This window comes from Oryzias latipes, chromosome 7 (genome assembly GCF_053564925.1).
Source record: "Oryzias latipes strain Hd-rR chromosome 7, Olatipes_Hd-rR_3.1".
Lineage (NCBI taxonomy): Eukaryota > Metazoa > Chordata > Actinopteri > Beloniformes > Adrianichthyidae > Oryzias > Oryzias latipes.
The window spans coordinates 24,065,491-24,077,710 of NC_136243.1; the positions used below are offsets into that span (position 1 = coordinate 24,065,491).

At 41.0% G+C, this 12,220-nt stretch overlaps 2 protein-coding genes across 5 annotated transcripts in view; one reads left to right on the top strand and one right to left on the bottom strand.

Annotated features, from left to right (window-relative positions):
* The window catches only part of arhgef25a (Rho guanine nucleotide exchange factor (GEF) 25a), a 51,438-nt gene extending 48,825 nt beyond the window's left edge, over positions 1–2,613 (top strand). For 2 of the 4 annotated variants that reach the window (XM_011477085.4, XM_078950626.1), the window contains one exon: positions 786–2,613. In XM_011477085.4, the coding sequence (XP_011475387.2) occupies positions 786–908 (123 nt within the window). In that variant the 3' untranslated portion in view covers positions 909–2,613. Of the gene's footprint in view, positions 1–782 lie in introns of all 4 variants that reach the window. The other 2 variants (XM_078950625.1, XM_011477084.4) reach the window with 1 other exon arrangement.
* Positions 2,614–3,528: 915 nt separating this feature from the next.
* Positions 3,529–6,168, bottom strand: sp5l (Sp5 transcription factor-like). Its single transcript, XM_004070448.5, has 2 exons — positions 5,810–6,168; positions 3,529–5,337 (listed from the first exon to the last, which is right to left on the bottom strand). The coding sequence occupies exons 1-2, from the start codon at positions 5,861–5,863 to the stop codon at positions 4,291–4,293; spliced, it is 1,101 nt and encodes a 366-aa protein (XP_004070496.1). The 5' UTR covers positions 5,864–6,168; the 3' UTR covers positions 3,529–4,290.
* Positions 6,169–12,220: the final 6,052 nt, after the last annotated feature.

Sequence of the window (12,220 nt, forward strand, 5' to 3'; positions counted from 1 at the left end):
AGTTTATAACTACCGTATTCATATGACTCACTTTCAAAATAAAAGACACCCTGTACCATATATAGGATCGTCTCAATGCAGCAAATGCAGTAGTAGGTGGTGTAATGTCTACAGTGATTAAAAGCACACATGCACAGTTTATTTTACGACATCTCAGCAAGAAATTTGTAAATCTAACTAACTCAAATGAATTCAGAGCTAATTAATTGGCTCTTACTGTGTTTTCCAACCACAAGATGCACATAAAATCCTTGGATTTGATCAAAAATAGACAATCTGCCTTACAATCCAGTATAACGTAAATCTGGTTGTGCACGCAAAAGTCTGTCAAAAATATTTTAGTCCTACTTTGTCAAACTAAGAAGTGGAACCGTTTGATGGGTTCAGATGTTGGAGCATTATGGGTACTGTAGTCAGAAGCCTTGTGGAGTGATATGCACTGTGCTTCAACTGTGACTAAATAAAGTTTAAATAAACTACATAAAGAATAAAGTTTGAGTTTGTATACTTTACTTTTTTTCACTTCACTTACTTCTTACTTTTTGAAATTTAGAAACGTTTTATTTTTCTTTACCTGAACTGACGGCATGTGGCTCTGAAGCCTCAGGTTGCAGACCCCTTTTTTTAGGCAATAAGGCTGAAAACACCAATTTTAGCATTTGTCTGTGAATGCACAAGCAGGTTCAAAACACGTCGTTATTTTTGTTTGCTTTTATTGGCACAGAAACATGACAGGCATGCATGTTCTTCATTGGTGTGAACGATGAACCCTGTCTTCCCAGCAGAGAGCAGGAGAGGGCAGCCGCAGGGCATCGGCTGCTGAGGCTGGAAGTCAGGCTCCCTTGTCGGGACCCTTAGCTGGACGGCGACCCAGCAACCTCACCCAGCTGGATGAGGATGACCTTTGAGCTTCACGTGTCTCCTGGGTCAAGCGGATAGAAACTGATGCTACTTCTGTGAAGAGAACACAAGTCGACGGTCTGCTTGCCTCATGTTGGATCCTTCTCTTGTCCCGTCCAGAGGATGGTGGGGAACGCTGAAGGCGGCGTGCATCGCAGACAGACAAACTGCTTGGCCCCTTCCTAAGACCCACCAAAAGGAAGAGAACGCTGCCTAGTTTACCTTCAGCGGATCTGAACGGAGCCCAGCAGGACGCAACTGGGCTCAGAGTTTGAAAAAACTCTGCGATGTAACAAATTGTACCTTTCTGAGAGCTTGTATGTCCTGTTCTTCTCTCTTTGAGAGTACAAGTGGAATTTGTTTGACAATTCCATTCCTTATTGGGGCAGTCACTGGAGTTATGTGTGTGCCTGAATGTGTGTTTATAAAATGACATGTCTGTGTGCATGTGACCATGCAGGAAGTGGTGGTGGCTCATTTAGTTCCCTTTGTTGGGTTTTCTTCTTTTTATGCCCCACTCTAAAGATACGTCCAGAAACATGTCAATGACTCTTTATTTTCCTGCTGACATAATACTTGGCTGTTTATATCAGCAAGATCGGGAACAGCAGAACACTTGATGTGAGAATGCCACAAAAGCTTCTATCTCCGATTTCATCAGAAAGTAAAGAACTTTCTTTGTTGCCAGTGTTTGGAGCCTCCGTGTGCTCTGATATTCTGTTTGACTGGGCTCCCTTTGATCGGGACAAGAAGGCATGAGGAAGCCCTCTGGAGGTTCTTTGTGGGTATGACGTCACCTCAGATTTCTTTTTACTCTTCAGGCAGCTCCTGAGGAGGCATTCAAAGGGCCCGCTGCGATGAACCAAAGTGCTGTATGCAACATCTCCTCTGTGGCTGCCTGACACAAGGCTGCTTTGCAAAGGTGATCTTTCCCAGGTTAGGTAGCCTGACATATGTAAAAGATTGGTGTCCAATAGCACATTGATTACAAGTAATTATTTTATTCATCCCTTTTTATCATGTTGAGGCTCTACACCAAGACCTCATAGCCTTTGCCATCATGGACTAAGTGAAGGTATCCCACAAAACTCTTGACAGATAAAGAAAACCCAACTGAGATTGAAAAATCTCCACCTAGTTGCCTCCATAATCTGTAATATTTTGCACCAGTGCCAACATCTACGGCAGATCCCTCCATAGTTTAGATTAAATCTACTGTTTAAGAGTAAGTGGCTGTGTCTGCTCTCACTTTTGATCTTTAAACCTTGAGTGACAAAGGAGAACAAAAGGACGCTATCCTGCCTGTGGCCAGTAGAGGTCGCTGAAATGCTTTCACCTCCACCCCATTTGGATCTTGCAGCTGCACCAAAGATCAAGAGCATTTCAGAGCTCACTTTGAGATACTTTGATGATCAAAAATAATACCCAAAAGTACAAAAGTCAAATAACATTTTAAAAAAAAGCATCCGTCTTTTTTTTAAAGGAAACCAAAATGTCTGACAAGGGATTTTTACAGTTTTGACCGATCCCACATTTGTTGGGATCCGGTGATGGAAATTAAATTTCTGATGGAGCAGGTTTGCATGCAACACAAAGGAATACCACTACAGAGAACCAAATGTGAGCACAGAAAGACTGAGAAAGGGTTTGGTAATAGGTGAACAGAAAATAAGTGTATCATATCAAATAAAAAAGTATCTTTTGGAATTTGAACTCAATGCTGTGTGTTTCTTTACAAGTTTTTTTAGTAGCCTCTGCAAATTTAGATTGTTTTTTAGCTCTTAAAATTATTGATGGTTGTATTTACTTAAAAGACAGTCGGATAAGCGTCTGCCTAAATAAGATGTGCTGTTTTGACAACATTCTACATGCCTTTTTTCTCAGTTGAGCTGGTGGTAAAAGGAAAGTTTTTTTTCTTATTTCCTTTTAAGTAATTCACCATAGTAGGCTCCGACAAAGCATCTTGCTTTTGCATCCTACTGGAAGAAGTTCAAACGGGATCAAAAACAAAGAGAAGAAACCCCTGGATGAGCAGACATCTGGTTGGCTGCCTTTTGAATAAAGCTTCATTCTGGGCTGTAAAACAGGACCCATCGTAACACTGCTGTGATATATGGAGCTTTGGGGTGGGAGGGGTATTAACTTTCACAAGGGTGCAAAATCAAAGGGAGTTCCTGTCACCAGTGGGGGTTCTCGGCAACAGGGGTCCTATTCACAGGGAATTCCTCTCCAGTGCCCTCTGTTGCATCTGTTGACTCAATCTTCTCCATTGAGAGAAAGAAAACACTCATTAAAAGCCACATGACTGTGAACTTGATTGCACCAGGCGAGACACGCAGCCTCTTCAATGGAACGAGTGTTTACTTTGAGGTGTGAAAATCTTTGAACAGCCCACCATGTTTGGTCTTTTTTGCCGGAGCTGCTTCCCTCACACCCACATCACAATGAGCGGCATTTGTATTCTGAAAGCAATCAAATGACCGTTTAAATAAACCTCAGATCTTTCTAACGCTCTGTCAGAAATTCACGTCCTAATTTTTTTAAGAGAGGAAATTCACTAAAGCCTCTGAAACTGATCAGGACACAAACCGTTGCGAATGTTTCAGAAAGTTCAACTCTTAAAAACTGTTTTCCATGAGAATGTTTATTAAAATGTACATGCTGTTAAAACCCAAATAAAATCGTCATCATATTTGTACAGTATTTACAAAGACCTTTCAAATTTGAAGTGTTTGCTAATTAGGATTGGGGCTTTGGGCTGCCGCCTGAGTATGAAGAGATCAAAAAAGAAAAATCGGCTTTCCTTTCAGAATAGATCCTAAAATAGCAGAAAATATTTGCAGATGTTTACAAATTAAAATCTTTTTAGCAAAGTTGGCTTTTTTTCTCTATTAAACCAACGTTTATCAACAGCAGCTGCACTAAGGCAAAAAATCCACCTGATGATATTAGCGATCTGTCAACATAAACATAGAATTTTTCTCTCCACCAAATTAAAATGTTCACATAGATAAATTATTTGCATAATGTAGTTTGAAAAAAAAATATTTCTTACATCAAGTTTTAAAAGCAGTTTAAGGGGAAGAAAGTTTTTGATTTTATTTTTATTCTTTTTATGGTTAAACTGAAGATCACACTGAAGGCTGCTAAACAATATCGCTGAAGAAAAAGGCTTCAAGTTTCCTTTCAAGGTGCATTTCTTTTAACAGCACACACTTGTTTAACTCGAATAATTCACAATTTTATTTTTTTAAAAATCCAAAAGCAGGACTTTGATGAGCAACAACATTTGAGGGGAGTATGAGCGCCTCTCCCATTAGTGCAAACCTAAAGCAGTAAGCAAGTCACACAGTCTGGTCTTTGTTGCTGATAATCAAGGAACCACAGAGGTTACTCTCTCTTGATGTTGGTGAGCAGAGGCTCTGTGCTTTGTGCCGGCTGGCCACACCGGCCCTTCCTGGTCTGGTGGGTCTTGACGTGCTTGGAGAGGTGATCGCTCCTCATAAACCTTTTGCCACACTGCTGACATCCAAAGCGCTTCTCCCCGGTGTGTGTGCGCAGGTGTCGCTGAAGCTCATCCGAACGGGTGAAGCTTTTACCGCAAAACAGCCAGTTGCAGATGAAGGGCCTCTCCCCGGCATGCCACCGCAGATGTGCCTTCAGGTGAGAGGTCTTCTTGTACACTTTGCCACACTCTGGGATGTGACAGATGTGAAGCCTCTTTTTCCCAAACTCCAACCCCCCACCGTTTGCCTGGCAGTTGGGGCATTTGCAGCGCCGACAACGGCGAGTGGAGCTTAGCAGACCCTTGGAGGTGCCCTGGAGAAGAGCAGCAATCTGAGGCTGGTGACCCAAAACCAGTTGTCTGCCCAGGGTGAAGGGATGACTGGAAGGGGTGGTGTTGCTTTGGGGCAAGCTCCACCACTGCTGTCCTTCCTCCACATGACCTCCAGACAGGTGATGCCGGGCTGAAGAATTCTGCAGGAAGCTGGGGAAGTTTTGTCCTACACTGTTATGCTGAGGATAATAGGGGCTGCTGGCCTGTGGCTGGGAGGACAGCATTTTAACAGGGGAGAGTTCAAAGGAGTAGGTTGATGCAGGTTCAGCTGGAGGGGTGAGAGGTAGCTCGTGATGGTGATGATGGGGATGATGGTGGTGATGATGATGATGATGACTCAGGCCAGACTGCATGTGTCCAGGGAACTGCACCTTGGGCATGGAGAAGGTCATCTGGTGCGTGCTGAGGGCTGAACTCGGTGCCATGTCATTGCTCCAGAGCTGAAACATTCCAGATGTGGAGCTGACCGTGCCTTCATAGGGGAACTGGGAGCCTTCTGAGCCCATGGTGCCACCCACCTGCCAAGCCTGGCTGCAGGTGGTGGCCAGGAAGGAAAGAGCGTTCGGTGCTCCTTCTGGAGAGGAGCTGGGAGTTCGATCCTGTGTGGTAAAACACACACACAGGAATGCCACCATTAAATAGAATCTCTACATTTAAAAAAAAAATTCTACTATTTTTTATTAATAGAAATAATACTAGAGCAATTAAAAGTAACAAAAATAATAAATAAAATTATATCTGACTTCTGTTGATAATATTTAGGCAAAACCTTAAACTTCTTCTCTTGTTTTAAATCCTCCACTTTTAGTTTAAAATGTTCCTTAAAAACTATTATTCATTTGACTGTATTTGATTTTAACATCTAATTTTTGCGTCTCTAACGCATCTTAAAATGCTTTTCTGTATGAATTGTGTTCCATAAATAAAGCCACCTTTTATCTTTTTTTACTGGTGCTTAAAACACACTTTACACCAAGTGCAAATTTAAATATTTAAAGAATTATTCTTGCTTTTAAAATATTTTTTGTTGAAGAAAGAGCAGTTTAAAAAACAGAGAAAAAAGTAACAAACCTGCAAAAAGGTGTGCAAAAAGTTGTCAGTTCTTTGTATCGTGAGCGCAGCCATCTGTCCTCGCGCTCCCTCTCCACGCGCCTGCGACACAAATGCGCTGAGTGGCTGCGACGCACGCGGGGAAAAAGATGCTCACATCCGTCTTCTGCAGGATGTGCGGGATTGAAGGTGTTGTTCGGTCTGGGAAAGTCCCACAGTCCACCTGGGAGAGTGTGCGCAGTCCTGAATAGCAGCTGAAGAGGCGCGCAGTTTAATCCATGCGATCCTCTAAGAGGCGCATCTTCTCTTTATAGAGAAAAGATCCTCTCAACGGGGTCTCCAGCATGATGCAGCCGAGCCCGTCAGGAGGGGAGAGGCAGGAGGAGGGGGGTTGTTGGGTGAAGGGGTGGGCTACTCATAATTTCACTCAATTTCAACCAAATGCTGACCCCGCGGACTGACTCCTCCTCCTTTGTCCCCCAAAAAAGATACTTAACTGAGTATCATACAGTGAAACTTACCTGATTTCTGTTCTCCCACTTTATTCAAAATAAACCCACGCAGGCTTTTATCATATGTGAGTAAAAATAAAATTTCAAGGAGTAATCATATTTTAATTTCAGCTATTTTCCGTATTTAGGGACAGACTTTTTGTGCATGAACAAAACGCTTACTCTGTTAAAAGATCTAAGAGACACAGAAAAAGAAAGCAATTCTCAACGTGGGAGTGTTTGTGTGCTGATTCAGGTCCTTCTTGGGAATTTAAAGCAAAAAAATAAAATAAGGAAAAGAAAAGAAATGTGTGCATCAGTGACAAAAAGAATAAAAATTTAGAAAAAACAAAAACAAATAAAAAATCACAAATTTATAGTTGTTAAATTCTCCCACTTTTCCCATGAATTAGGCTAATAAACACAAAGAGGGGTCAATTTGGGGTTAATTTAATGAGATTCACTTCTACAGTTAAGGTCTCTCTGCAGCTGGTTTTGGCAGATTGAGGCTCACACACTCTGACCAAATTCACAAAGCTAATTGATAAAACTCAATCAAAGATTCCACAGTTCTCACCAGTAGGTGACATGTCAAACAGGCTGCCCTGTGTGACATTCTCACATTTCAGAGTTCAAGTAAAGGCCGCTTAAGATCTGCTCAATTAAATGCAGATTGAGGTCTAATCTCATTCTGTTAGTCTACTCACCATTACAATGTTAAGGGTTTAAACTCAGGCTGGGAACATATTTCTCATGTAAATGCCTGCTTCCTTACTTATCAGCTTGTCATTGTTTTTCAGGCTCTGAGCATTAAAAAAACACACCCCACCAGGAATTAAAGCTTTGAAAATATTTAGATTTAGATATACTATATATATGTATTTATTGGTTTAAAATACTGCTGGATGTTTTCAAAATGCAATGATTAAAATGTTTCATTCCTTAATGTAACAAGCAAAATATTACATTCCCTACACAGATTTAAATGTGGCAAAGAATGATAAACTTCATCCCCATGCTTTGAAACCATCCAGATTTTTTGGGTACCACTGACATTTAAGATGAAAGGAAAAGGTTGAGGACAGGATAGTGGAGGACATGGGGGCACCGGCGTATCTCGGAGGCATAGGTGCACCATGTCTGAGCTTTATTACCGAGCAGAAGTTGTTAATTACCCTGATTCTTATTTCCTGTCCCCTCTTCCCCACGCCACCCCACCCCCACTGTACTGCCTCCCAGATGAGTGTCTTTGAAGTGCAAAGTACTCTCTCCTCACTTTGAACTGTGAAAACAATGCTCATGTGGTGGTGCTTACCTTCCCCATGTTAGCTCATTTAAATAGACCTGGATAAGGCTTCCACAGTATTCAAGGGAAAACTCACTTCCAGAGAAAGAGGTCCCTGTGTTCATTAAACAGCTGGTGAGAGTGCCGGTAATCAGGCCCACTTCGTCATGCGCTGCGTGTTGCTCTGACTGGGTGGCTACCAGCAACTTCAAAACTGACACAGACCCAAATCCCAACAAGATGATGCAGATGTTCTCATTCATCTATTTCTAGACAGCACCTACATAAAAAAAAAAGCAAAGTAGAAAATCGGCAGGAGTGTTTGTTCACGAGACCCTCCAACTTTGCAGGAGTTTTCGGTCCTCGCGTTCCTTGATGTTGCATTCAGGTTCTTGGTATAGATTATGCAAGTGGGTGCTCAAGCTGTTTTTTCTTTATCATGCCTGGGGGGCAGTTTAAACCCCTCAGATCACTAAATTGTCCCAGCTGTCTTGACCATCTGCACTCGAAAAGGTCCCCCCTCACAGGAGAGCAGCCTTTGTACTGGTGGCCATGTCAAATAGATAGTTTTACAGCAGTGTGCTGACTCAATAGCCTTTATGTGACAATTGTGGCCTAATGGACGAGACAGACAGCCAGAGCGTAAAAAACCTGCTGCTAAGTGTAGCAAGTTGCTTTTAAAGATTCAACAGTTGAGACGGGACAAAGATGGCTCATGATTACCTCTGTTCTTTATCTCTTAGTGTTAAAACAAAAATTTACAGCTGGAGCGAAACAAGCTGCTCTTTATTCCTTGAGTTACAAATAAATGTGTACTGGCACTTAATGAATATGGAGCTTATGTAAAGGCTGATTTTCAAAGTCAGTTAACCTATTATCTAAAGCACATGTGCCAAACTCATGGCCCGCAGGCCAAATGTGGCCCGGTGTGGGTACCGGATCGACTCGGGCTGCCACATCTTCTCGGGGTCCTTCGGGGTCCTTCGACCAATGATGATGTTACACTATTTGATTGGCTGTAAGTTGGCACGATGACGTATACGATAGTGATTGGTCAGTTACAGTTACGGTGAACGATAATATTATAATAATTTTCCGATATTCGTGAGAAACATGGATGACTATTACATCGAAAAAAATGCTTTGGTTGTTTGTTTGTTTTGATAAAACATGAAGAAAAAATAAAAATTGAGCAAAAAAAAGTGCTGTTTTTTGTAATTCGTTTTTTAATGCTTTCAACAAGTTTTAAACGGGAAATATAAACTTTGCAATCATAACTGTTAAATCCGATGAAGTTCTGTAATTCCATAGTGTGGAATTCGATTAATGCTTAGGACTGTAGGCTGCTCCTTTTGATTATAGTTATCAATATGACAATGTTTTTTTCTGAGATAAAAAAAAAAGGAAAACTGACATTTGGGAGAATTAAACCAGACTGCACACCATAAATAAATATTGTTTTCATACAGTCATACATTTGCTCAAATTGGAAAAATAAGTTTATATTGCCATTGTTTCTTCTTTAAAACATAAACAGAACACATTTGTTCTGTTCCTTTACAAAAGGAAACGTAAAATCGCTAAGTAGTTTGTCCAACTGGTGTTGCCGTAGGGTGACGTCAGCATTGGTCGAAGGACCCCGAGAAGATGTGGCAGCCCGAGTTGATCCGGTACCCACACCGCCATGTCATTTTATGTGGCCCTTTTATGAGAGCATAAAAGTTTTTAATTTCTTAAAATAAAAAATAAAAATTGGTGTGTATTTATTCATATCTAGGGGGAATTGGACTTGAAATATCGGATTGGGCAACTATACATTAGGACTTAAACACTGTCCATATAACCTAACTTGACAATCAAATTTAAAAGTATTTATGCAAGAATAACAAACAAACATATGTTTTCTATGCAACTGTAATTGTCACTTTAAAAAGTTATAATAAATAAATAAATGAGTTGTTTAACATTAAGGAGCACTTTCGTTTAATTCATGTATTGTTTGTTTCCCTTTTGTAATCCAACCATGAAATAAATGTACACTCATTGACCACTTTATTAGGCACAATTCTCCAACTTCTCATGTAAATAATTCAAATCGGCCAATCACATGGCAGCAACTCAGTGTATTTAGGCATGTAGACATGGTCAAGGCAATCTGTTGCAGGCAAAACAAAGGATCAGAATGGGTAAGAAAGGTGATTAAAATGACTTTGAACGTGGCATGGTTGTTGGTTACAGACAGGCTGGTCTGAGTATTTCAGAAATCCTGCTTTTATTGTAACTTCCACATCTGTAAAGACAAAGTTTTTCTTTTGCAGCAGGTCATGTTTTGCTTTTTAGACACAAGTGCATTGCTGTCAATATCATTTTTTTTCTCTTTTAAATAATAACCATCACGACCATGACCAGCAGTTCTGTGCCTTGTTGATGCCAGAGGTCAGAGGAGAATGGCCAGACTGGTTCCAGCTGATAGAATGGCAACAGTACCTCAAATGGCCACAGGTTACCACAGAGGTCTGTAGGAGAGCATCTATGAACGCACAACATGTCTAACCTTGATTCAGATGGTCGAAGACCACACCAGGTGCCACTTTTGTCGGCTAAGAACAGGAAACTAAAGTTACAATTCACAGAGGTTCACTAAAAATTGAAAAACAGAAGTTTGGAAAAATGTTTCCTGATGAGTCTCGAATTCTGCTGTGACAATCGGATGGTAGGGTCAGAATTTGGCATCAACATCATGAAAGCATGGATCCCTGCTACCTTGTATCAGGGGTTTCACAGACTGCCTGAGTATTTTTGCTGACCATGTCCATCCCTTTATGACCACAGTGTACCCATCTTCTGATGGCTACCTATGTCAATATGGACTAAGCTCTTTGAAGAATGTTTCCAGAAAGTTGATGAATCTATGCCACTAAGGATTAAAGCAGTTCTGAAGGCAAAAGGGGGTCCAACCAGGTACTAGCAAGGTGTTCCTATTAAAGTGGCCGGTGAGTGTGCACATGCAGCATTGTAAAACATGACAGAGAAGTGGTGAACCTTGAAGAAATATCTCACCTCATTAACTCACTTGGAATAATAAAGTATCTATATCTCCAGAATGATCCAAGACGATTAATCGATCTTTACCTTCTTAGTTTTAATACTCTTTTAAGGTGCTCATGTTTGCATGTGTCTCCATTCAAATCTTCATTTTGACATAGAATTTAAATGAAATTCCAAAACTCAAAATAGGAGTTTAATTTACACAAATCATAGAACTACCGTACTGTAATTACTACTATTCCACTGTGTAGGGATTCCCACCAGTCTACTATGATCTGCATGGTAAGGTGTGAGAGAAACAGAAAACTATAATAATTCCCTCATCTCATGTCCATTAGCATGTATGAAAACCCCAAAACCTCCAGTCTTGGGGAGACACAGGCAGACAGCACACATCTCCACTTGTCAAAGAAAACTTTTATCAATACCAAGAGCACTTGAAGTTTGTTTGCATTTTGTTTTCCAGCACTCTTAACAACTTCAGAAGTCAGATCACAGGAGTATCTGATCAAAGCGCTTCGTGGTTAGTTCTGGAAACACAGGAGTGCTACGCCACGCTTTGATACTCTACATCAATATTTCAATTCAACAATCACTCGACATGCACCCTTACTCCAAAAGACGAAAGAGGAAAGGGGAGAGTGGAAAGAGAGTAAGATCCAGGGGAGAAAGGGGGGTTTGTGAAGTACAGTAAAAGAAATGGCTTTGAGAAATCACGGCTTCACTCACCTCTGCAGAAGTGTTTTACAAAAAACAACCGAGATGGTTTTAACTCTACAAAGGTAATGTGCTGCTGAGGGATTTTGCTTCAGCTTTTTAAAACTGTGACTGTCATTATAGAAAACAAATGTTGACAAATATTAAAGAGATTCTCAGGTGATAGGATCCACAGATCCTCACCCACACTTCAACAGAGGAGATCTCAGATGTTTTTGTGTTTCAGGTATGGCAAAAAATATCGCTGTGACGAAGGAGCACAGAGATAATCTGTCAAATTTACTTTTATGACTATTTACAATCATTTTAACAATTCAAACACCGAGTTTTCAGCTTTGAAGATTCTACAGGAAGCGCTTCTTATCGGAGGGCATAGAAATAATCAATGACTGTCATTCTTCAGTTTGACTAACATTTCAAGCTCTTCATTTTGTGTTTTCTGGATACAGATGTAAGTTGGGTCAAGTGTTTTTTCTTGTCTGTTAAAATAAATTTGCATTTTCCACATTTGCCCTGCAAATGGTGTCTCCAGTTTTGATGACACCTTCTCATTAGTTTCACCCTCTTTATTGGTTCTGTCAGGAACTGGTGGTGTAGAACCCAATATGCAGGAGACCAGGCTTGGTGGCAGAAAACATAAACATTAAAAAATTCCAGAACGTGACAAAAACCCCAATGGAAAAAGAAAAGGGTGACAAAGCAAATGACCTGACCGTGAAGATTTAAATACACTGACGGTAACTTGAACCCAAAGTGCCTGACAAGGCACTTTGGGTTCTCGGGTGGGGCCCTGCGTTGGGCTCTTCCGGTGCGGCGGGGGGGCTTTTCTCCTGGTTGGGCTGGGGCGCCGCTCTCTTTCCCCCGTGCTTCCCTGCTCTCTGGCTCTAGGGG

Excerpts from the sequence above, each read along its gene's own strand:
- sp5l (XM_004070448.5), bottom strand. The coding sequence starts at position 5,863 with ATGGCTGCGCTCACGATACAAAGAACTGACAACTTTTTGCACACCTTT. Across the intron at positions 5,338-5,809 it reads TTTTGCACACCTTTTTGCAG|GATCGAACTCCCAGCTCCTC; the intron begins GTTTGTTACTTT and ends TTTACCACACAG.